This window comes from Dermacentor silvarum, chromosome 3, assembly GCF_013339745.2.
Source record: "Dermacentor silvarum isolate Dsil-2018 chromosome 3, BIME_Dsil_1.4, whole genome shotgun sequence".
Lineage (NCBI taxonomy): Eukaryota > Metazoa > Arthropoda > Arachnida > Ixodida > Ixodidae > Dermacentor > Dermacentor silvarum.
Genome location: NC_051156.1, coordinates 24579840 through 24605933, shown reverse-complemented (window position 1 = coordinate 24605933; position 26094 = coordinate 24579840). Strand labels below are relative to the sequence as shown.

The window sequence follows — 26094 nt, the reverse complement described above, 5'->3', positions numbered from 1 at the left end:
TACTCTTTCTTAAACTTGACAGTTTGAACCTCGATTCCAACGTCCTAAGTTGGATTAAATGTTTTCTTTCTAACCACTTTCAATATGTTTCAGCTAATGGTCATGATTCTTCTTTCGCTTCAGTAACATCGGGGGTACCTCAGGGGTCGGTTTTAGGACCGCTACTCTCTCATATACATCAATGATCTTCCTACCCAAGTTTCTTCTTCTATAAAACTGTTTGCTGATGATTGTGTAATATATCGCATAATTTCTAACTCCTGTGACCGTACTGCATTACAGACTGATCTTGATTGTATTTCTCGCTGGTGTTCTGATTGGCTAATGAAACTTAATATTAACAAGTGTAAAAGAATGTGCGTGTCTCAAGTGCTTTACTCAACTAATCCCGCTGATTACACTCTTAATAACACACCCCTAACCGCCGTGACTTCTTACAAATATCTCGGCATCATTATAGCCCAGAATCTATCATGCATGTGAACTATATTATCAACAACGCTAACCGCAAACTAGGTTTTTTGCGCCGCAACTTCTCACGTGCTAACACTATAGTTAAACTCACACTTTACAAGACCTTGGTCAGACCCAAACTTGAGTATGCCTGCTCAGTTTGGGATCCTGGCCAGGTAACACTAACAAACTTTTTAGAGTTTATCCAGAATTGCAGCGCCCGGTTCATACTTTCTAACTATAGTCGTCATTCTAGCGTCTCCGCAATGAAACTAACTCTTGACCTACTAGACCTCGCTCTGCGCCGACAGTGTTCTCGACTGTGCCTCTTCCATAAAATATTTTACTTCGATCTCACACTTAGGGAAGAATTACTACGTCGGCCATCGTACGTGTCATCTCGCATTGATCATTCCCAGAAAGTTGGTGTACCCCTTTGTCGCACAAAAATCTACTCTGACGCACTTATACCAAGAACCTCGGAAGACTGGAACCACCTCCCTGCCTCCATCACCGCCATCTCTGACTCCAGGAATTTCAAGACCGCCATTAATACTTACATTTGTTCTTGCCCCTCCTCTCTGTAAAGCCTTTGGGCGAATGAGAGTACGAAAATAAATAAATAAATATACGTGGCTCGGTGAAGCTTCCAGCATTGTGCTCACGTAAGTTCTAGATTGTACGCCAGTATTTTCGTCGAGCACGGAATTTCATTACGCAAGGCTCGGCGTCAATGTAGGCGACAAATAGAACCATCAATTACATTTGAGAAACTTGGATACAGAAAGGCGCGTCTTGTGCCGAGTGATGCGCTTTAACATTCGTTAGCCAGTGAAATGCAGTCACCGGATAAACATACACGAACATGGGCGTCAGTACTGTACACTAGCCATAAAGTTACAAGAAACACGATCGCGATTGCTCGCAGGGCAGGAAAAAATTCGTTCCGAGATATCTTCTTGGACAACCAAGTTTGCTTCCAATGAAGAAAGGCTAAATAGGTTTGAGACGTCAGTACTACTAGTCATGGAAGTGATTCCACGCGTTCAGGAATTTGAAAAAACTGTCGCTCATTTTAGAAACCTGGTATTGAAGCTGGACAGTCGGTCTGACGATCTTGATAACGGGTCCCGTAGAAATAACCTTGTTGTCTACGGGCTACCTGAACCCCATTCTGAGCCCTCCGGGCAACTGCTTGATGCCTTCACAAACCTAATACCTGATAAACTTGTTGTTCAGTGTGCAGACATGTAACGTTGGCACAGGCTTGGGGCGCGTAGAGGTGATAAACCACGTCCTGTTGTCTTCAAATTTTTGGACTACAGGTCAAAGCTTGCAATATTAAAGAATGCCCGAAAGCTTCAAGGAACAGAAATATATATAAAAGAGGACTTCTCTGAACGGGTTCGAAAGATACGCCAAGCTCTTTGGAGACTTTCTGTAAATCAAAGGAAAAATGCCTCTACGGTTTGTCTGCAATATGATTCCTTGCTGATAGACAATGTACGCTATGTGCTGAATGAAGCAGGTGATTCAATCATTAAAACCAAAAAGCAAACCTCTGCAGTACATGAAACTTTACTGCATTCCGATACTAATTTCACGTTGGTAAATGTTAATGCACGCAGTATTCTTAACAGTAATCGAGGCTTTCATCATTTCGTTGCATTTTATCATTCTTCTGTGATTTGTGTGACTGAAACGTGGCTTGGTGAACACATCTTAGATTATGAAATTTTACCACCAGGTTACAGCGTCCTCAGGAAAGATAGAAGTGGCCGCTGCGGTGGCGGTGTGGCACTCTATGTGAACCAAGAGAGTTTACAGTATTGCCTGACGTTCAGGCTTTGTGGTCTCACTTTGGCTGTAGGGGCTGTTTATCGTCCCTCTGACACGGATTTTAGTGTCTTTTCTGATCTTGCCAATTATATAACCAAACACAAATTTAACTGTTGTAAAATGTTTGTTGCTAGTGATTTCAATACCCCTGGCATAGATTGGCCAACGCTATCTGCAAGTGCCCGTCACAAAGTCATTTGTGATTACTTGTTTAACATGACAATTTCTTTCGATTTGACGCAAATTGTGAATTCCGCAACCCGCAAAAGCTCAATTTTAGATCTTGTTTTCATAAATGAGCAACTTAGACAAAATGGTTGATTGTAATATTGTTGAAGGCCTGTCGGACCATAAGGATGTCATTGTTTATTTGAATTTAGCAACTGTGTCTAAGCTTCCTTCACGTCGGACTGTATTGAACTTTGAGCGTGCCGATGCCAACTCCATAACTGAGTTACTCGTATGCTCTTTTGGCGAGTTTTTGAGCTGCGTGAACCATTCTCTGTTGACTTGTTAGTGAACCGCTTTTGCTCAATTGTCAAAGAATCGCTGATTACATTCCAACCAAGTGTGTAAAGCGCAATCCCAAGCACTCGTGGTACACACGTGAAATTATACATGTAATTCGTCGCATCAGGCGTCTCCGCAAGCGACCCTATGCAAACAATCCAATGAAAGCTTCAGTAGTCCACACTTGAAAACAACTTAAAATCTTCTATGTCAAATGGAAAAAGTAAACCATCAAAGCTCTGATAAACCATCAGTCCACCATGTCAGAGCTCTCCTTCATTCATAATTGCTGATGAACCATGCTCAGATAATCTTAGCATCACTGAAGCCTATAATAATTACTTTAAATCGGTGTTCACCTGTGATGATGGGCGCACCCCTACATTTTGCACTGTTCCTTCGTCATCACCTTTTCCTAGTATCACCTTCAGCTGGTGTACATAACCTTATACTCAAGATCGATACTATGAAAAGTACTGGGCCAGACAATATACCACATATGTTTTTACGGCGATATTGTGAATGGAGCTCTCGGTATTTATCCCTAATTTTTTCAAAGTCTGTAGAATCGTCTACTGTTCCAATACTCTGGAAATGTGCTAAGGTTGTTTCCATTCACAAAGACTGTAATAAGCAGGTAATGTCTAACTACAGACCTATTTCTTTAATATCAACATCTTGAAAACTATTGGAACACATTATTCATAAATATATCGTTGAGTACTTATCTGAACATAATGTTTACTCGCATGCTCAACATGGCTTCCGTTCTGGATTCTCGACGGTAACACAACTTGTAGAATTCTCCCATGATATTGCATCCACGCTTAACCTTAGAGCACAGCTTGATGCCATTTTCATTGATTAAAGTAAAGCTTTTGATACAGTGTGTCATAAAAAACTTCTCATTAAACTCAAGGCAATAATTAATCATTATAAACTACTAGGTTGGATACAGGACTACCTAAGTACAAGAACCTGGTTTCTTGCATTTAACCATGTTCACTCATCTCGTGTCAATGTTACATCCGGTGTACCACAGTGGTCTATCTTGGGTCCTTTGCTGTTCGTTGTCTATGTAAATGATGTTGTTGAAGTAATTGCGGGCGCTTCTGTCAAAATAAGACTATATGCTGATGACTGCGTCTTTTATTCTACTATAGCCAGTAATCATTATCAGTTGGAGTTGAATGAAGTTGTCGGGAACCGAGGGGTCGCAGCGGAGTGCCAGAACAAGAGGGCCGGCTCAGCAGGCTTTCAGAATGGACTAGCGCGTGCCGTGCTTGCGCCGCTGGCACGCGCCGCCCAACTTTATTTTTCTCGTCAGTCGCAGCCGGCCCCAAGGCGCGGCCGAGAGTGCTGACCTTAGCGTCCCCGCTTAGCAGCATTGGTGGGCGCTACAATGTCTTCACCCATTTTTGCGAATAGAGCAGTACATGGCAAATGTCACTTAATTTGAAGAAAGCCGTTTCATTGACTTTTTTAAATAAAAAAAACAACCGATTACAATTTACATATTTTAATGAACTGCACAAGCTTGCAAGCGTCCACACATTCAAATACCTTAGTGTTACTTTCTCCCCTTATCTGAAATGGCATGCTCACATTAATTGTATAACCAACAAGGCGTTGAGAAAATGGGGTTTTCTTAAAATAAACCTACGAGATGCAACTAAAGAATCTAAATTAACGGCATACAGATCACTAATAAGGCCTCTACTTGAGTACGCGTTGGTAGTGTGGTCACCACATCATTTCAAGGACATAGACATGCTTGAGTCTATTCAGAAGAAAGCCATAAGATTTATATATAATCGTTATGACCGCCATTTGTCACCGACATCGCATACTAGTAAGCTGCTACTAAAACCTCTGGCCGACAGGCGTACTTGTGACCATGTTGTTCTGCTACATAAAATTGATCATGGGGAAACATATGTCAATGCACCTATTGCTTTCACTAACCCTTCTTCTCAGCCCACCAGAAGAAGTCACCATCTTAACATTGTTCCTTTGAATTGATCGATTGATTGTTTTAGGCTTTCTTTTTTTTCACATACAATTGCGATTTGGAATGGCCTTGAGGGGTCTTTGCGCGAGTTATCGAGTGATGAATTTGCCGACCAATTTCCTATTAATGTTCATTAATCAACTAGCTCTTCGTGATATTGATTTTTCTATATTGTTTGTTTTATTTGTATTCTTCAAGTGATTGACATATATATGCACTCACTCCTACAATATTTTGCTATGCAAATATAAATAAATAATGTTTTTAGCTTGTAGCGGCAGCAGCATCGGCGTCGCATGATAATTACATAGACGCTCACGTCTGCACGAGGCACGCACAGGCTAGCGTTCTGAAAGAGATTAAAAAATGCTACGCTAAGAGGTTGGGTTTTTCCTCTCCGGCGAGAGCTCTGACCGGCGTACGATGACCTCTGATGTGATACTGCCATGCTGCGCTAATATCTTGCTATGCAAAATGGCAGTATATGTAAATAAAGATAAAGTAAGTCTATGTAACTATAGTCGGGTACAACTTTAGAAGACAGGAGGAGGCCCCGCCCAGTTGACCGAAGCGCAGCAGCCAATTCCTCCGCGACTAAAGAAATAGTCCCGCTCAAAAAATTGTGACTGCTTCTAAAACGCGTATTTGTCGCTATAATTAAGATTTGTGTATCTTGACGAGTGGTTTGGTAAAACTATCATGATGGAAATGCTACCGCACATGCCGGATCGCGCGAGAAAAATAACTCCGTGCCTTCTACAACGCTGTGCGTCGTCTGCTACGGAGCAAGATCGACGGCACCGGGCGTAGCAGTTGCTGGCTTAATAGCATAAAATTCATAAATACTTTTTGTGTGTTTGCACAACCTTATTTTTTTAATGTGTTGGGCTTATTTTTAATTAATATTTTTTTTTTCGCGGTTGCGAACCTGCGATCTCGTAAGTTCGGGCACGATCGCGCGCGGCATTCCGTGCCAGTTTTCGGCCATGGAGCCCAGCGAGGTGACATCGGAACGCAATCTTTTGTTGCCGAACGAGCCTTGTGTCGCCTCGATGACCACACCACCAAGGAGCCTCGGCAAGAACAAGAGCGGCCACATCCTGAACAGCGATTCACGCAACATGATCTTCCACCTGCATAAGAATGGATAGTTGGGCGAGTTGGTACGGTAACATATTCTTGATATAAGCGCGAAGATGACTGGCGGAAGAAGATTTAAAGAAAGATTTAGTTGTGAGTTAGCGCTCGTCCTGTCTTCTTCCGCCTCCGTCCGTGTCTTCTTCGCGCTTATATCAAGAATATGATCTTCCACTGCTACCCGTTTTGGCGTAACAGGCAGCCTGAACGCAGCGTGGAGGACACGAGCAAGTTTGTCGCCGACATGCTTGGTGTCAGCGAAAGGACTGTGTTCAGGGTGAGGGAGGAAGTTAAAGCTTCGCATTTTTCGGGTGGCAAACTGATGACGCCCTCGCGAAAGCGCCCACGCAATGCGGAGAAGAGAAGACGTAGCGCGAAGTTTGACAGCTTCACGTTGTGCGCGCTGAGGTCATGTGTGCACGATTTCTTTCGCCGCAACGAGATACCGACGGTCGAGAAGATAACTACAGAGTTCTCGGAGCGTATGGAACTCCCATCACTAAGGCGGTGTACCGTGCGTCGCCTGCTTGCCGAGATCGGCTTCAAGCACGAAAAGAGAAGCCGCAACTCGCTGCTTATCGACCGGGATGACATCACCGATTGCCGGAATCACTACCTCCGTGACATGGAGCGCTACCGGGCGGAAGGCCGAAAGATCTTCTACCTGGACGAGACATGGGTGACGGCGGGACACGGTCGATCGTGTGGACAGACACCGTGGTGCAGAAGCGCGGGCGCCTGTTCGCTCGAGCAAATGGCCTGACGACGGGTTGAAAACAACCTTCTGGGAAAGGTCAGCGCCTGATCGTGACGCACATCGGCAGCGAGGATGGTTTCGTCGACGGCTGCTTGGATGTATTCAGAGGCCAAAAGACAGGCGACTACCACGAGGAAATGGACGGCAATCGCTTTGAGGGGTGGTTCAATGACGTTCTGCAGAAGTTGCCAGCTGGTAGCGTCATTGTTTTAGACAATGCACCTTACCATAGCCGGCGAGAAGAGAAATTGCCGACGACAGCTTGAAAGAAGGAAAAGATACAGGAGTGGCTCACAAGCAAGAACATCACCTACGGTGAAAGGATGATAAAGACGCAGCTGCTTGAGCTGGTGACATCTGTAAAGTCATGCTTTCTGAGCTACATCGTAGACAACACAGCTGTAAGGACCGGTTGCATTGTACTCAGGCTCCCGCCGTACCACTGCGAATTTAATCCCATTGAGCTTGTGGGGGCCAAGGTCAAAAATGGCATCGCTGCGGACAACAGACTTCAAGCTGTCCACGGTCGACGTCATCTTGAGGGAGAAAATCAAGCAGGTAACGGCGGAGGACTGGAGGAAGAGCATTCAGCATGTGATGGACTTGGAGGCAAAGTTCAGACTTGACACGTCTGGGAGTGAGCACATTCAACCCATCAACATCCAGCTGGGTGAAGATGACACTGAAGAAAGCGACTCCGACTACGAGCTGTCTGGCATTGAGCCACTCGACGAAGCATAAACGCTTCTTATTAACAAAAGAACAGCCCTTATTAGGGCTACCAAAATTTTGCCGGTGGGTTCGCAACAGCCAACCATCCATTCCGTGACCTCTCAAATAAATAAGCAGTTCCATTTATGGCATATTCCTTATAATAGAAGCTCAATTCTGATAAGCAACGTCCTGCACACATTGTGCTCGATTTAAGAAGTGGCATAGAAACATATTTAAATGCTGGCATATCTGAATTTAAACACTATTGTTAACCCTGATTATCGCTGGCGGGCTCAAAATGCTCATTCGGGCAGCCATTCATGTGGTTGCATTCATGCAGTCATGCGAGTGGTGGTGAAATAGCAGCAGACAACACCAAACTGACAGCCACTGTCGGCAGCTTGAATGCCAAAGCACATTCATGTGGTTGCATTCTATATTTTGTTATCTGGCTCACACAAGTAATGCGATTAAGAGAACAAATATAAAACATCATTAGCTTAGAGAGGCCCAAAATGCTCACTCAGGCAGCCACCATCGAGTTTGACGTGCCCCATAGTGAAATAGCAGTAGTCAGAGCACGCTTGATGGTTCTGTTAGCAGTCTGCACTGTAAATCACAGTCATGTCATAGCGAGTGGTGGTGAAATAGCAGCAGACAACACCAAACTGACAGCCACTGTCAGCAGCTTGAATGCCAAAGCACATTCATGTGGTTGCATTGTTTATTTTGTTATCTGGCTCACACAAGTAACGCGATTAAGAGAACAAATATAAAACATCATTAGCTTAGTGAGGCCCAAACTGCTCATTCAGGCAGCCACCGTCGAGTTTGACGCGACCCATAGTGAAATTAGTCGGAGCACGCTGTATGGCTCCGTTAGCAGTCTGCACTGAAAATTGAAGTGTTGTCATAGCCAATTTTCAATTTATTAATCTGACTCGAGCAAGTAATGCGAATGCAAGCAGAATTATTAAAATGATTAACTTTTCTAGCATTTTTTTGTCATATTTACGTACCGGAAAAATGCTCAGTAAAGTTGAACATGTTTTAGTGAGTCACTTGTTCATTACAAGCCGTACGCAAAGTGACGGACAGATTCAGACAGTGATATTGGGGAAGTAATAAATGGTGAAAGTTGCAAAAGCTCTCACAGCACTGCTTTGCTGGACTCCATTCACTAGAAAACTGCATTTGTAATGATGAAAGCGTCATGACAGGAAATGATACCCCACTGCACATTGTTGTATATGTGTACCACTACATGTGACGGGCAGCAAAACCATCCGTTTATTAAGACTGAATGCAACAACATAGCAAGGTACTGTTTCACAATATGGCACCTTTTCATGTGCACTTCTGGTAAGCTACCGTATGCACAGATGCATAAACACATTAACATGGGAAAGAGACAAAGTAACTGTGCAAGCCACGTGATGCTTTTAACATTTTGTATCTGTCAATGTTTCTGTTGTCATAGCTGATAGAACTTTCTTTGGTGCAAGTTGATTAATCACGTTGCAGCAACAGCACAAGAAGCAAGGTCAGAATAGTAGGAGAAAATAAAGCAAGGTGGCAGACTGAGGAGGCAAGGTTGACAAGAGAGAATGGCTCTAATGACATCGAAGAGACCAGCCCTGCTATTCACAGGACTTGGTGCTTTGAATGAGACGAGTTAATGCAATTGCAAAGTAAGTCGTGGCTGCAGCATGCTTACAAGAACAAATGCAAAAATAAAAGGATAGAAATAGGAACAAATACATACATGCACGGAAGAACTAACATATTCACACACATGAACACAAACGCAAGCGCGAAAACTAAGATATAAAATACAAAAAAGGGCAAAATAACAAATATACACAAACACACGAGAAAACAAGCACACACATTTAACGCAGACGCGAGTAGAACTATTAGGAGTCAGTTCACAAGCAGCTGTGCCTACTTTGTTGTACTTTTTTTTAATGTACACATTGGCTCTGTTGCCTTCACTGCCATAGGAATTTTTTAGTAGCGACATATCACGACAAAGCGCAAAGCTGTGTTGTGGGAAAGCAAGTCGAGCGCTGACAGCACAGCTTATGCGCGATTGTGTCACAGCAGGCTTTCTACAGCTGGCCCGTGCAGTGAGCGAAGAGTTCTAAGCCACACAGCGACGCGAATTCATGCCAAGCTCCCTTGCAACGGCACCAGTGTATCAGTCATAATTTTATATTAGCATTCAAGCTGACATTAAGGAAACAAACACTGCTTCCAAATGCCTGACCGTTAACAATCCAATGACATTCGCTCAAGCAGAGCGTGTTAGTCACTGATTGTTAGCATTTGTGAAAAGCAATCAATCGACGGTGCTACACAACACTCGAACGACGCTGCTAGACGCTCGGCTACGTTATCACACTGCTGCCAACGATCGGTCGTTTTCACCTTGAACTGGCAGCAACGAATCTTTGCGTTGGAGGTTGCTTTCACAAATCTTTTCTGTTGAGAAACTCGCAGGTTGGTTTCATCCCCGCACGCTTTTCTCATTTATCCTGATAATGGTTTTGCTCCATCACTTCACCACGTCCGACGAGAAACGCAGGGGCACAGTACACAAACACACCCGCCGCTCACAGTAGGTACCAGACTTTGGCGAACTCTCCTCGTCGTAACTTCACTCAGGAGCAAAACAAAATACCACGGAACAAACACGTACGATGTTTGTTAGCAGTGGTATGCCGCCGCGGGATCTTGTTTCCACACGAAGCGCAGCGTCACCGATGTTCGCTGCAATCTTTCTTCGCCGGCTCACGGCTCAGAACAAAAGCACGCGGCACAAATTGTGCATCATAAGCTCACAATAATATTTCCGGCATGACAGACCACCACAAACAATTCGAATTCACTCTAACGAAGGGAGGCGCCCAGAGCTGACGCGACTCAGCCCAGTTCGAAGCGAGGGCGGCCATGTTAGGCATGTTCTCTGTCGGCGGGGACCGCGGGGACACCGGCCGTCCGGCTCATGACGTCACCTGAAGTGCGCGCCTATTGGTGCCAGCTCGTGTGCATCCGCCTTTGAGGGGCAAATGCCGCTGTCTTCTAAAGTTGTATCCGACTATAGACATTCAGAGGTGAGCAGGCTCTGCAGCAATGAGTTAAAGTAATTTGATTTCGTTTATTTCTCAGTGTACTCTTGATAGCTGTACTAGCAAACACAGGTGCGAACTCTGCGCTCAATATGAGTTGCATTATGAGGGTTCTTTTGTGTAGGTGCTGCCATGCAGTGCCTGTATGGCGGCATGGCAGCGGCTGCGCTAAATAATTGTGGACCAATTGTCGGTAGCTCCCTGTTTACTAGAAACATGTCATTCTGGTATGGAAAAAAAGTGTTGCCACTCATATTGAGTGCGTTGGTCCCTCGAGATAAGTTTGCACATCTGGCGACCTTGTTTTGTTGCTGCACACAAAAGCGGGCCTTTCTCAGGGAGTTTCACTGAGTTTCACTGGTGCGACATGTTTTAAAAAAAATTGACAGTTTAGCCTCCGTAGTTCGCCAAATTGACATATTTCCATAATACGTAGTTTGCCTAATAGATTCTATAGCTATGTTCTGAGAAACACTCGCCCATGCTCCTTAACCAGTCAGGTTAGCATCAATGCATAAAAATATCTTGTATTCTAAAGTATTTCGATGTGTACGCAGCTCCTTTTTAAAGACAAGGTCTTCTAAGCAGTGTTACGTTCGGCGACCAGCGGGAGGCTGAAAAGCCGTCCCGCCGGGAAAAGATCAGCGGCGCCACCATGTCTGTACACCTTACAAAGAGTACGTGTCTCGACACTATAGGAAGAGGAGACTCTTGGAAAAGTAGACGCGTTCTCACGGCCGCTCGACAGACCAGCTGGCCCATTCCAGGAACAGAGGCATCAGTTCAAGTCAGGTGCGAAGCCACCAGTCCATGAGTGTCCCCTCCTTTATGTGGGAAAGTGTGTGCCCGAGGGCGCCTCTCCGAATGTGGTCGGGCAACAAAGGCGCCGGGGGATTATGCGCACCCTCGCCCTCTACGCAGACCATCAGTGACTTTCGACGCTCCGATTGGAGGATGGTGGGACCGCAGCTTGGACAGAGGGGTTTTAAGGGAGACTTTGGGGGCCATCGAGAGTGCTCTCCCATCTGCCGAGTGCTCTCCGATCTGCCGAGTGCTCTCCCATCTGCCCCGAGATGTAGCCAGTACTTCGATGTAGAGTGCTCCGACCCAGTCAAGCTAGACTGATGAGACGTACCGTCTCGTTCTCGTACTCGTGATGTAAATAGTGTAAATAAACCCAATACTCTCCGTTCTCAATGAGAACATGTTCCTGCCTTCAAGTCCGTCCTCAACCCCAACAACTGGTAGCAGCGGCTGCGTAGGCAAGACCCGCAGTTTGACGTCGAACTCGGATAGACCACGACACCCCAGCCCCAATAACTGGTGAGCAGCGGTGAGATTGACCTCACGGATCTTGGGATGGACGTGGTAACCGACCGGTATCCTGATCAAGTTGGAGGCGACTCGGGAATGACCACCTCTTGCAACTGACTGGATACGGCGGAGAAGGACTGGTGATATGGTGCTGCTTCTGTGGGTAAGCGTTTGGTTTTGGCTGTAAGATTTACCAGGCTTTAATTTCTTTGTGTTTGTAGAATTGAATCGCTGGGGATCTTTTACTTGTATTCTGATTCAGAATTCTGATTTGCGTGGGCAGCGCAGCAAGTATTGTGTGACAGCAGAGCCAAAGCTTAAAAGTAGCGACCATGGTCCTGTTGAGTGTGACGAGAGCTGGCCTGTTGTGGTTGTGTGAAGAGCTCGAGGTAGACGTAGAGGAGGACTTAGCGGAAGAAGATTCGTAAAACCATTCTCCAAAGTGACAATGATTTGTACATCATCGAATATCTCGGTAACAAAATTCTAAGCAAAATACAGAAGCAGGAACCAATTAGGCAGAAACAGGGAAAAGTTAGGAACAGAAAGAAAAGAGGCAGGAATTGAAAAGAATATTCCAGGAGAAATGCAGTCCGAAAGAAAGGGAAGCAAGCAGGGAGTATGTAGCATCGGTGGAGAGACACATTGGACGTTTGCAGCAGTCAATCGAAGAAAGAGGCTTGAGAAATCTGTAAGTTGGAGGCAGCGAAAATGGGAGGAAGTCGCTAGGCAGGGTTTTGCCAAGAGCCGAAGAGGTTAGTACCTGTAAGGTTAGCAGCGAGTTCAAAGATGAACTCAAAGTGTTTGCTGCTAACGATGCCTTAGTGGCAACAGAGGCCTTTGAAGGCCGTAGTGAGAGCGACGAGGTGCTGTGCCAACAGAGCACTGTAGAAACAGCTGTGAATGAATTGGCACAGTCACCGTGTGTGGGCGTCGCAGGAATTGTTAGCGAGTTCGCTAACGAGGAACAGGGCACTGCTGACCCAACAGACACGAGCACCCAGGTCGAGTCAGGGCTGCGTGCCGATGCGCAGTGCGAGCTGGACGATGCGGTTGTGGGCAGTTCGCAGGATTGTGAGCTGTGTAGCTCAAAGGTAAACAACTGCATGGTTCAGGGATCGGTAAAGCTGTCCGCCAGTCTCGGTTCCCAAAAGAGGGATGATTTAGGTACAAGTCATTCAGACTGTGCGGGTGAGACAGCGATCGAGACCGACGAGCTGTGTGCAGATGCACGGCGTGAGCTGGACAATGCAGTAGTGGGCAGTTCGCAGGATTGCCAGTTGCGTAGCTCGAGTATAGACTGCTGCATTGTTCCAGAGTCGGTCGAGCTGTCCGCCAGTCGGGGCAAAGAGGAAGAGGATTTAATGATAAATCACTCGGACTGTTCGGGTAAGACAGAGATCCGGACCGAGGAGATACGTAACGGTCAGCACGAGGCGCGAGCAGATGACTCAACAGTGAGTTCGAAGAAAAGGCGCCGTAGAAGAAAGCGCCGTAAGGATCGGAATGCGGTAGAGAGTTTGACGCAGTCTAGCAAAGTGAAAGGCGTCAACATGCGTGAGCGGGGCGCCAAGAAAAGAAAGGTGCGATTGGCGTTTTCGTTTAAAGCGTGTCCGAGCCGCAGGCTAAAAATCGTCAAAGGAGCATGCTCTGCACGAACGCGGACAAAGGGCATCGGGCAGTTATGTTCCCCGTCGTTCCGTCGTTTTTTTCGGGGTGCAGCATGCAGTGCGAAGGGGCACAAGGTGGCAGGACAAGGTGTAGTGATGAGGATTCGCGACGCGGTCGACCGAGGTCGTTCTGAAAGCATGTCTCCAGGGCACAAATTGGCAGGGGACTGTGACGTCTCTAATGCGTTGACGAAATGTCAGGCCTTTTGTTGTTCCTGGATGGCCAGAATAGCTTTCAGGGCGCGACCACCTCGAGTACGGCTCAAAAGTATGAGTCCGTCGTAATCAATCGGAACGACAGGAAAAAGTAAAGGTTCCGCAGAAACAAACCATTTGTTTAGTTTGTTTGTTTTTGAGCATTTAAAGGTTTCGCGATTTGGCATTAGAGTTTCTTTCAATAAGTAATTTTTGAGCTTTGTTTGTTTTCTTTTGAGAAGCTCTGAGGTTTGAAAGATATGTTTTAGTAAACTTCAGTTTCGCGAAGTGTTCAGAAATGAGTAGTTAGGCTTTATTTTAATTTTTTTTTGGTGTGAGTGACCTGAAGCGTCAAGGTCATTTGTTGAAAGCCTATTTTAACGCGCGCAGGTATTAGTTAACCTTAGTTATAAAATTTTCTGTAAGGGTTAAGCGCGTGGTGTTTTCAGTGAGTGCATAATTTGCACTGAGAAAGGTACGTTCCATTAGCGCGTGTCCTGTGTGGACGGAAAGAAACAGAACGTTTTAGATTTGGTCGCTCGTGTGTGTTCGGGGCGGCAGTGTTCTGTGTTTTCCAGTAATCATGCGTGCAAGCAGTTGTTGGCAGACGCGTTTTCATCTAAAATTTTTGTGAGTGCGTAAGTTACGCCCAGTTAGGTTTTGTTCTTTCAAGGCGTGTCCTGCAAAGAAAATAGGGAAAGAAAACATCTGCGTGAGACGCAAGTATGCGTTGTGATTAGGGAGCTCAAAATTGGCGCGATTTTGATTATGTATCCTTAGAGTTCATGAGGCTGTGCAGTGGCGCCAGTATAGGTGCGATAAGTAGTCCACTGTGATAAGGGTATGAACAGGCTGTTCGTGAAGATAGGCTGCTGAAGTCATGCTGAAGCGTTGGTTGTTTAGAGCCTCTGGTTCAGCTCTACGTATGCCTTTGCTCTCGTGCAGCGCGACAGTCGGGCTTCGTTGAACTCAAAGGAACGTGAGCGCTCGCTTTGGCGGCACAAAATTTTGGGGTCGAAATTTGCAATCCCCAGTTGAGTGGCTTATTGAAATTTTGGTATGAGGCCTGGTGAATTAAACAGCTGATTCCGGGCGTTTGCACGCTGAGTGGTACTGTGTTGTCGGGATCGACTCTTCCGTGCGTGTTGTGAGATGGTTGGAGGCATTCCGAGTTTGCAGTTGTTGCAGAATGCCAAGCCATCTTCTTGGTCACCAGCCACTCTCTTCCTGACCAGCGTTTGTCAGCGCTGGCCGGTCAAGATTTTGCGGGCCGCGGAGGAGCTGTTACTTTCGGCGACCAGCGGGAGGCTGATAAGCCGTCCCGCTGGGAAAAGATCAGCGGCGCCACCATGTCTCTACACCTTACAAAGAGTACGTGTTTCGACACTATAGGAAGAGGGGACTCTTGGAAAAGTAGACGCGTTCTCACGGCCGCTCGACAGACCAGCTGGCCCATTCCAGAAACAGAGGCGTCAGTTCAAGTCAGGTGCGAAGCCACCAGTCCACGAGTGTCCCCTCCTTTATGTGGGAAAGTGTGTGCCCGAGGGCTCCTCTCCGAATGTGGTCGGGCAACGAAGGCGCCGGGGGATTATGCGCACCCTCGCCCTCTACGCAGACCATCGGTGACTTTCGACGCTCCGATTGGAGGATGGTGGAACCGCAGCTTGGACAGAGGGGTCTTAAGGGAGACATTGGGGGCCATCGAGAGTGCTCTCCCATCTGCCAAGTGCTCTCCCATCTGCCCTGAGATGTAGCCAGTACTTCGATGTAGAGTGCTCCGACCCAGTCAAGCTAGACTGATGAGACGTACCGTCTCGTTCTCGTACTCGTGATGTAAATAGTGTACATAAACGCAATACTCTCCGTTCTCAATGAGAACATGTTCCTGCCTTCAAGTCCGTCCTCAACCCCAACAACTGGTAGCAGCGGCTGCGTAGGCAAGACCCGCAGTTTGATGTCGAACTCGGATAGACCACGACACCCCAGCCCCAATAGCAGACTTCACATGGGGTTGCCATATCTGGCTTCTTATATTGTAACCAGTTCCAGAAAAAAACGGGTTGGTTAGGAGACTTGTAGATGTTGTAGCAACATGAAAGGTGGTTATCAAATGATTCCTCTCTATGCCAAGAACATATAGCAATAGCCAGCAACTAAGGATGTAATCAAAAAGAAGTCTAATTAGCCATAGATGGGGTGGAATGTGAGTGTCTGTGCTGCCTTCACCTTCGGCCATGCTGTGGCCAAGTACCATCCAACTTAACAGCCCCTCCCTCCGCCAGATGTTGCGAGGTGTTTGGGTAGGAAGAGGGCTGGGTCATCGCCTGAACCTTGGGTATGTGTTTCGAAGAAGCAGTCGATGCTAGTGGGCCTCCTCGTGGTAGAGTGAAAGAGCTACAAGAAAACCGAGGTGAGGGGCAACGCTGGGAAAAGAAAGGCTCAATCCAACGCTCACCTAGACAAGGTCGACATAATTGCATATGAAATATGATACAAATCAGACACGAAATGATTGAATAATGAGCATGAAAGAGAGGCACATAGTATTCCGCATTGAATCATTTGAACCACCATGTTCATCAACCCGCCTCCTTTAGCGTCGGCAATTAGTTGAGCCTTTATTTATTCGTATCGGTTCAGTTTGCAATGTCTTTTGCAACTCAATTCACTGTTAATTTTGCTAACCTCTTCCTTCTATTTTCTTTTTGAGCTCAACATTACTTCTTATTATTGGAATTAGATCTGTAGACACAATTGATATTTAAGCACCTGTTTCGATTGTTTAGTCGAGAGTGATAGCATTGGGTGTCATTGTGTTGTCAGCCCGTCTCGAGATAAGTTCTGTGACACGTGGGGAATTTTACAGAAGCACTCGGGGAAAACATGGAATGTTGGAACGTCAACTTGGTGGGCACCCTGTAACTGTGGGGCACACAGCTTGTACAACTTGGAAAATAAACTCATTCTAGGAATTGATGGAAGGACGTTGTGGCAACAGGTGCTTTTTCGGCTGTGTGGTGGCGAGTGACTTGGTCCAGCTGCATCAACAGATTCACCACTTTGCACTAGCACTGATTAAGTGCTTCAGAGCTCATGTGCTGTACCAGTGTAATGACCCAGCAGGTTGTGCTCAACTTGTGTTTCTTAACCCTTTCAGGCACCATTTGAAATGCATTTCTCGCATCTGCAGAATCATAAAGAGTGTACAGCTGCAGTTCAATTCTATAGTGAGTTCTGTCAAGTTTACAGAATGTGGACTCCGTGTGCTGCAGGGATATTAGATATGAGATTGTCAACTATTTCGTGTATAGCAGACTTGAAGTGCACCTATTGGGAGCCACTTAAAAATTATGCCTGGTGCAGCACATTGTAAAAAATGTCGCAGTTTCACCCGAAAGGCGAATTGTGATAGCAAATTAGTAGAGAGCTATACAGAGTAAGGATAGTAGTTTTATCAGCTGTATAAACTTGGACATGCAGCAGCACCAGCAGCGCGCGGCATTGGTGACTGTTGCTGGTGCCTCTGGTGGTGGCTCGGAGGTTTTCGACGAGAGAAGAGCGGGACACTCGTCGAGCAGCGTCAAAAGTCTACCACCTTCTTGCCTCGCAACGTTTTTATATAGCATTTGGTGCCACAGCTCAACATCGCCTCCCCTCCCTCCCTCCCGTCCCCCCAAGGCCTTTCGAGTGACAGATCACGTTTCCTCTCTCTCTCTCTCTATATATATTGTTACGTGTGGGAGGACACAGACGAAAGAGGCTATTTACAGGCTATTTACACTGGAGCCAGACAGCCAGGCCCACACTCGCTCGCACCAAGAGCACAGACACACTGCATCGTCTTTCACGCGGCGGCTCGTCCCTTGAACATCTTTCGGTGATATCGTAATACTACCCCCCCGGCGGCAAAAGCACCGTCACGGTGCTGTTAAATATCCAATGCGCTTGGAGAGTTGTAGGGTTTGAGTCGGGCGACGTGGACAATATCACTGGTGGTCACAGCGGAGGACGTAGTGGGCTTGGCGAGAACGATTTCGTAGGTGACATCGGTCACTTGGCGGAGTACGCGATATGGGCCGGTGTAACAGGGGAGCAGTTTTTCACAAAGGCCAACTTTACGCGATGGTGGCCAAAGCAACACGAGGGTGCCGGGCGCAAAATGCACATCACGGTGACGGAGGTCGTAGCGTTGTTTTTGTTTTTCTTGAGAAACTTGCAGACGAGCACGCGCAAGTTGGCGAGCATGGTCAGCACGGGCGATTGCATCACGGGCATAATCACTAGTGGAAGCTGTGGTGGACGGAAGCACAGTGTCGAGTGGTAGCGTCGGGTCTCGGCCATACAAGAGGTAAAACGGGGAAAAGCCAGCAGTTTCGAGACGGGAAGAGTTGTACGCAAAGGTAATGTAAGGTAGAGCCAGGTCCCAGTCACGGTGGTCGGTTGAAACGTACTTCGATAGCATGTCTGTAAGCGTGCGGTTCAGACGCTCAGTGAGGCCGTTCGTTTGTGGGTGGTAGGAGGTGGTAATTTTATGCTGTACTGAGCAGGCACGCATGATGTCGTCAATGACTTTGGACAAGAACGTACGGCCACGGTCGGTGAGCAGTTGACGCGGAGCACCATGCATCAAAATGATATCGTGGAGGAGGAAGTCCGCGACGTCAGTAGCGCAACTGGTCGGAAGAGCGCGTGTTACGGCGTAGCGGGTCGCATAGTCCACAGCGACGGCAACCCACTTGTTTCCTGATGTAGATTCCGGAAAGGGGCCGAGAAGGTCTAAGCCAACACGATGGAAGGGCTCGGCCGGGATGTCGAGCGGCTGCAGGTAACCAGCGGGGAGCTGGGAAGGCTTCTTGCGTCGTTGGCAAAGTTCACAAGCGGCGACGTAACGCCGTACGGAACGGGCAAGGCCCGGCCAGAAAAAGCGGCGACGTACTCGGTCATAGGTTCGAGATACGCCGAGGTGTCCTGCCGTTGGTGCGTCGTGAAGCTCTTTTAGAACGGTTGAGCGGAGGTGTTTAGGTACTACAAGTACAAACTAAGAGCCGTCCGGATGAAGGTTACGACGGTACAGAGTACCGTCGCGGAGGACGAAGAGGCGTAGAGTAGCATCGGCCGGAGAGTGTTCCAAACGGTCGATGAGTGCTCTGATGTAGGCATCACGACGTTGCTCATCGGCGAAATGAAGGAGCTGGGATACTGAGAAAACGCAAGCAGCATTGTCAGTATTGGAGGTGTCAGAGTCGTCAACAGGGTAACGCGACAAGCAGTCAGCGTCTTGGTGCAGGCGGCCAGACTTGTAGATCACGGAATATGAAAATTCTTGTAGCCTCAGAGCCCATCGACCAAGCCGGCCTGTAGGATCTTTTAGCGATGAGAGCCAGCAGAGGGCATGATGGTCCGTGACTACGGAGAAAGGACGACCGGAAAGGTAAGGACGGAACTTCGCAACTGCCCAAACAACAGCAAGGCATTCCCTTTCCGTAATGGAATAGTTGCGCTCCGATGGTGATAGGAGGCGGCTTGCGTAAGCAATAACGCGATCCTGGCCACGCTGACACTGGGCTAAGACGGCACCTACACCATGACCACTGGCATCTGTACACAATTCTGTAGGGGCATCAGGGTCGAAGTGGGCGAGAATGGGTGGTGAGGTGAGAAGAGTGACGAGACGAGAGAAGGCGGTGGCTTCTGAAGTACCCCACGAAAATTGTGCGCCTTTCTTCAGAAGATTAGTGAGGGGTCTAGCAATTGCCGCGAAATCTTGAACAAAACGACGAAAGTACGAGCATAGCCCAACAAAACTGCGAACGTCTGCGGCTGTCTTCGGAACCGGAAAGTCTCGGACGGCGCGAGTTTTGTCGGGATCAGGCCGCACTCCGGAAGCGTCGACGAGATGGCCCAGAACAGTAATTTGGCGGCTGCCAAAACGACATTTGGACGAGTTGAGCTGCAGCTTCGCCTTTCGAAATACATCAAGTATAGCTGTTAGACGCTCAAGGTGAGAATCGAACGTTGGCGAGAAGACGATGACGTCGTCGAGGTAACAGAGACACGTGGACCATGTAAAACCTTGGAGCAAGGAGTCCATCATACGCTCAAAGGTGGCAGGGGCATTGCATAACCCAAACGGCATTACTTTAAATTGGTATAGGCCATCAGGTGTTATGAAAGCGGTTTTTTCTCTGTCCATATCGTCAACAGCAATCTGCCAGTATCCAGAGCGAAGATCAATAGAAGAGAAATAGCTGGAACCGTGAAGGCAGTCAAGGGCGTCGTCGATACGTGGGAGCGGGTAGACGTCCTTCTTAGTAATTTTGTTCAAATGTCGGTAGTCTACACAGAAGCGCCACGTGCCATCCTTCTTCTTAACCAACACCACAGGGGATGCCCAGGGACTCGAAGAAGGCTCAATGATGTCTTTATCTAGCATTTTGGTCACTTCAGTTTGAATTACTCGGCGTTCCGACGCAGAAACGCGATATGGTCGTCGGTGAATAGGCGTAGCATCGCCAGTAGGAATCCGATGCTTGACCGCGAGCGTCTGGCCCAAAGGGCGATCGTCGAAATCGAAAATATCGCGGTAGGCCGATAACACTTTGCAAAGGTCTTCAGCCTGTGTAGAGGACAGGTCCGCCGCAACCATTTTCTTTATGTTGGGATCGGCGCCAGACGTTGGCGCGAGGGACACGCCGAGCTCGGAAGAACCATCAGTTGGTAAAGTTTCCACTTGATGGTCGCCGAGGCAATCAACGTTGGCAAGGCAAATACCTTGCGGGAGAATTTTTTTTGCCAACCCAAAGTTAAAGATCGGCAGGCGAGTGCAGTTATTAGTAATAGTAAGAATACTGTGAGGCACGGTGACGTTATACTGGAGAGGAATCTCGGGCAGAGGAGTGACGAGGTACTCGCCATCAGGAACAGGTCGGGAAGACAACAGTTCAATATAAGCTATTGACTTTGGTGGTAGGCGAATAAAGTCGCTGGGGCGTAAGCGGCACTGGGGTTCATTAGGAGGTTCTGCGAGAATCAGCAACTCAAGGCGAAGGGTACTGGCAGAGCAGTCAATAAGGGCAGAATGCGCAGAAAGAAAATCGAGTCCGAGAATTAGGTCGTGGGGGCAATGAGCAAGCACGGTGAAGAGGACAGGAGTGTGGCGGCCGGCGATGCTGACACGTGCCGTACACATGCCGACGATAGGGACAGTACCGCCATCCGCAACGCGGACGACGCGTGCCGACGCTGGGGTGAGGAGCTTTCTGAGTCGTCGTCGGAAGGCAGCACTCATGATTGAAATGTGGGCCCCTGTATCGATCAGAGCAGTGACAGGATAACCGTCGACGTCAACGTCAAGAAGGTTTTCGTTCGTAGGCAACGTGAGCAGAGGATTTGAGGGCAGGGTCGACCACGCAGCTTCACCTCCAGAAGCTGCAGTGCCTAGTTTTCCGGCGGCATCCGGGAGGCGATAGGCGGCGAAGAAAAGCGACGGGGTTGGGGCGAACGCGACTGATGGCGTCGAGGTGAGGGTGAGCGACTGTAGCGAAGGTTCGGAGCAGGGGCATCAGCGGCAGAGGGTTCATGGCGGATGGCATAGGGAGCAGAAGGTCCAAAGGTGCGGGAATAAGCGGCGGCGTATGTCCGAGGAGGAGGTTGCCAGCGGTTGCGGCAGTGACGAGCGACGTGGCCGATGCGACAGCAGTGGAAGCAGATCGGCCTGTCATCAGGGGTACGCCATTCGGACGGGTTGCGGCGAGATGTGGCAGAAAAGGATTGCCGAGGGCGAGGAGGGCAGCAAGAGAACTGGGGAATGCTAGGTTGAGACGTCGAACACACGGAGTTCAGACCCATGTTCTCAAATTCCTGTCTTACGACGGCCTGAATCATCGCAATCGTGGTAGCTGGCGGATCGGGAGGCGTCGCGGAGAAAGATGGGGAACAGGTGGCCTCGAGCTCGCGGCGAACAATACGGGTCACGTCGTCACAGGTAGTGGCCTGACGCGGTCGACCCTCACATGTCGACGTAGCAGCAGTGTTGGGTAGCCGCGTGATGTGGGGTGTGATACGGCGGCTCTTAGCGTGTTCAAGGCGACGGCATTCTTTTATGATGGCGTCGATAGTCGCGACATTGCCGAAAACAAGCAAATTGAAAGCGTCGTCGGCAATGCCTTTTAGCACATGGGCTACTTTATCTGCTTCAGACATACCATCGTCAGCTTTGCGGCAGAGAGCCAAGACGTCGAGTATGTACGAAACGTACGGCTCTGTAGAGGTCTGAACACGAGACGCAAGAGCCTTTCTCGCGGCAACCTTGCGCCCGATAGGGTCGCCGAACAGTTCCCGTAGCTTTTCTTTGAAAGTGTCCCAACTTGTTATCTCGTCGTCATGTGTTTGGTGCCACACGCGTGGGGTGCCGCCGAGATAAAAGATGACATTGGCGAGCATAATCGTTGGGTCCCACCTGTTATTAGCACTGGCGTGTTCATATAGCTTGATCCAGTCGTCAACGTCCTGTCCCTCCAGGCCAGAGAACACACCAGGGTCGCGATGTTGGGCAACCGTGACGATAGGAGTAGTCGGACGACCCGAAGCCGTTGCAGAGGTGGTCTCGTCACCGGGGGGCATGGTGACAAGCTCGATGTACCGACCACTTCGGAGTTCCGTGGCGAGTACGGGGATCGCTAACCTCCACCAGAATGTTACGTGTGGGAGGACACAGACGAAAGAGGCTATTTACAGGCTATTTACACTGGAGCCAGACAGCCAGGCCCACACTCGCTCGCACCAAGAGCACAGACACACTTCATCGTCTTTCTCGCGGCGGCTCGTCCCTTGAACATCTTTCGGTGATATCGTAATAATATATATATATATTGTAAAGGAGGAAAGAGATGCTTAATTCTGCAGCCCTTCAGGGAGCACGGCGCAGAACGCGCGTTTGCTCTCCGCCGTGGGTTCGCTCCCCGTGAAAGTGCACGTCCCACTCAGGCTTTCACTTGCATATACAGCATACGTCGTGCGGCGACGTATGTCATCGTCGTTTGACGTCATACGGAACCTGACGACGAAGGCTGAAATCCGCTTTGAATGTCCATATAATTGCTATCGCAATAAAATTACCGAAAGTAAACCCACAGCATAGAATGACACTGAGCAAGAATACCCTCTCCTCTATCTTCCCGCTCATTTTACTAAACCATTTTGCACATCTTATTCAAACTTGCAGCACAGTTCAAGTCAGAAGTGTTTGAAGATGTATGCGACATATTCTAAATGTCATTACTTTTATCAATGCTTTTGCTGTTGATGCACCAATCTTGTCATACAGTGTCCTCAAGGCTTTCATCGTTAATGCATGGAATGCTTTTTTATGGGCCCACCCGGTCACCCTGGGAATAACGTGCAAGATTGGATTGGAAAGTAACCTTGCACCACCCGGAAACTGGTCCCTTCAGTAACCTTTTGGCACAGTACCTGTAAACCATAACACATTAGTTTTTCTTTCTGTTGACACATTTGTAAAGCTGCAGCTCTCTTTCACTGTGGCTGCTGTTTGCTACCCACGGATGCCCAACGTGCACTTGCTGCATCTCTCTGTCCAGGCTTTGACAAGCGTAATTTGCTGTGCAGGCCTGGCAGTGTACCACTCGCTGCTAAACATCCTGGTGGTGTATGCCGTGCTCAAACTGGCCGGTGGCACACGGGCGTCGGTCGCCTTCAGCTTCATCTTCTGCATGGTGAGCACTTTCCTCTCTTGGTTGTTTTCTCTGAGTACTATCTGGGCATCACTGAGTGCATGGCATTGCTGTAGGCTTTGTGCTGCAAGCACTTGTGTGTGTTGGACAGAGTGCACAATGTGCCGTATCCTGTCGGAAAACATGAAAGAATAGTTTTTTTCTGTCTCGTAATGCTTGCAGCCAATGATTAGCTTGTGCATGTTCTTTGAGCCGGAGATTCAAATTGTAAAAAAAAAATAAAAGGAAAAAATTTCATGACGGACTGCACAATAATTAGAATTTTAATTACTGTGTAATTATTATGATGACCCACTAGAAATTGCAGAAAGCGTCATCCTACCACCTTGACTTACCTTCTGTGCAGTCTCCTGTGTCTTGAAATAACATTATTAAGCTTTGACACATTTATCGATAGTCTGTCATATTTCGTGATGCCACGAATTGCACAGTAAGCAACAAATAAAAAAATCATTTTTTCTCCTCGTTCACGTTGTCCAGGTATTTTTTGCCAGGTGGGGTACCAAAGGAAAGCACGAGTGAATGTATGAGCATGCACTCTGCCTTTTTTGCTGGCTTTGTTCTTTACACAAGGCCAGGCTCATGCAAGAGGTTAATCATGGAAGCATTTTGTGCATCCGTGAAAAAGAAAGTTGCTTTTGTTTTCATCCAACTTGACTGCAGCTGATGCTGGCACATTCTTCACTTGACTTTATTACCTTGGGGAACCCCGTCTGTTGTTGCATTAGGGGTGGATATGTAGAAATACTTGGAAATGTTAACCACATGTGCTATTAATGTGACAGGTAATCTGTTACATTCCGTAAAACGGCTGACAGGCAGGTTGTGAGAAAGGCTGCAAAGGAGGAGGTGGAAAATGTAGGAGCGCGGGTGCATGGTTGGGTGACTTCAAGGGCATCACCCGTGCAATGAGATACGCTAGCTGTTGGGGTGATAAAGCTTGGATGGTCACGGGCACTGTAAAAGGGTAGAGATGCGGCTTGGTGACGATGTGCAAGAGTGGCTAGGGCTGATTCTGCTTTTAAAGATGTATGGTACAGTCGAGCCCGGGTATATCGAACTCGCCAAAAAACTTTTATTAGTTCGATATATGGCATAATTCGATATAGGCCTGCTATAGGATTTGATGACGCAAAGGCACATACCAATAAGAAAAGTACTTTATTAATATGGTGGCTTACTTGTGTGCCCTACTTTGGAACAAAATAGTCCGGGATTTGCTTCTGTTTCTACGACTTCGCTGCCTGCGACAGCACGCACGCCTCCACGTTGTCCAACGAGTCGGAGCAGCTGAGGCCGCAACCTTCTATATTCACGCAATAGTGCCGGACCAACGCAAGTGCACTAATCACTTCGGAGGATGTAGGCAACGGGCCATCGTCAATTTCCTTATTGCTGTCGCTTTGGCTCGTTGTCGGCACGACGTCTGCAACGTAGTCCTCATCTTGTAGCTGGCCCATGATGGCGACATCATAGCCCGCACTGACGAACTCCCATGACGACAGCGCGCCAAGAAAGTTCACAGAGCGCCAACAGGCAACACCACCAGTACGGACCACGCTGAATGAGGACTCGAGGAAAAGAGGCAGCAGCAGGCACACAAGCATAAAGAAAGAAAAAATGGCGCTCACTTGTACCGCCTCCGCGCCTCTGAGAAAGCACGACGGCCTCTGATTGGCTGTAAGCGCTGCGAGTAGGCCAGGATCATTTTTTTCAGGGGGGTGTTTGCCCGTGCACAACCGGGTCTAAACCACTTTTTCTAGGGTGGCGCTGGCAGTTTTCCCCGCCACCGCGAGGGAAAGCCAACTTGCTGGGGCACTTTTGAGGCACATGGAGTTTGATATATTGGTTGTCGTTGCTATTTTCGTTCGATGTAACAGTAACTTTTGCTATATATTCTCAATGTAAATTTACTGTGTTTAGAAATTGTTCGATATACGGGATAACTTGATATAAACGGGTTCAGTATAGTCGGGCTTGACTGTACAAATAAGGCGAATGAATAAACCGGGCTGCACAATTCTGTACTGCTTCAAGGGCAATTATAACGTATATTTGATGCAGGCTCCAAATGGTAGAGGCATATTCAAGCTTTGGTCTCATAATGGATTATGGCATGACGTAAATGATGTTTTAGAAAGCAGAGTGTTTTGTTTGCTGACACTACTATGTTAGTGACATATATGTACCAAGTTTAATGATAGGACTTCAAGGGGTCCTGAACCACCCCTCGGGTTTGGTGAAGAGACCGCGGATAGCATATGCAGCTGTGAACAACTCAGCCAAACCTTGCAGTCGTGCGTGGCACGTGGAGCTTGCAAGTGGATTGCGAAGTAACCTTTTTCTCAAACGCTCTTTTTTCACAGAAGCCTCACTCTTTTCTGGACGCTTTATTTCGTAATATAGCAGATTCCCATTGGCTGACATCAATCAAGAAGGGTGTCCTACTGTTACTGCGCATATTTACTGACGCAGTTAAAGGGCCCCTAAACCACCTCAGATATTTTTTGAACATTTCAAGTAAACACGCGCATCGAGTTCAGTATGCCGTCACGGTCAACGATGCCAAACGCTGCAGCGCTACAAGCCGCGGGCGCGCCACAAAACCAAA

At 47.8% G+C, this 26094-nt stretch overlaps 1 protein-coding gene across 3 annotated transcripts in view; it reads left to right on the top strand.

The window, feature by feature from the left end:
* The window catches only part of LOC119445386 (lysophospholipid acyltransferase 5-like), a 229556-nt gene that overhangs the window by 13370 nt on the left and 190092 nt on the right, over positions 1 to 26094 (top strand). For all 3 annotated transcript variants that reach the window (XM_049664504.1, XM_049664503.1, XM_037709693.2), the window contains exon 3: positions 23359 to 23465. In XM_049664504.1, the coding sequence (XP_049520461.1) occupies positions 23359 to 23465 (107 nt within the window). The remainder of the gene's footprint in view (positions 1 to 23358; positions 23466 to 26094) is intronic.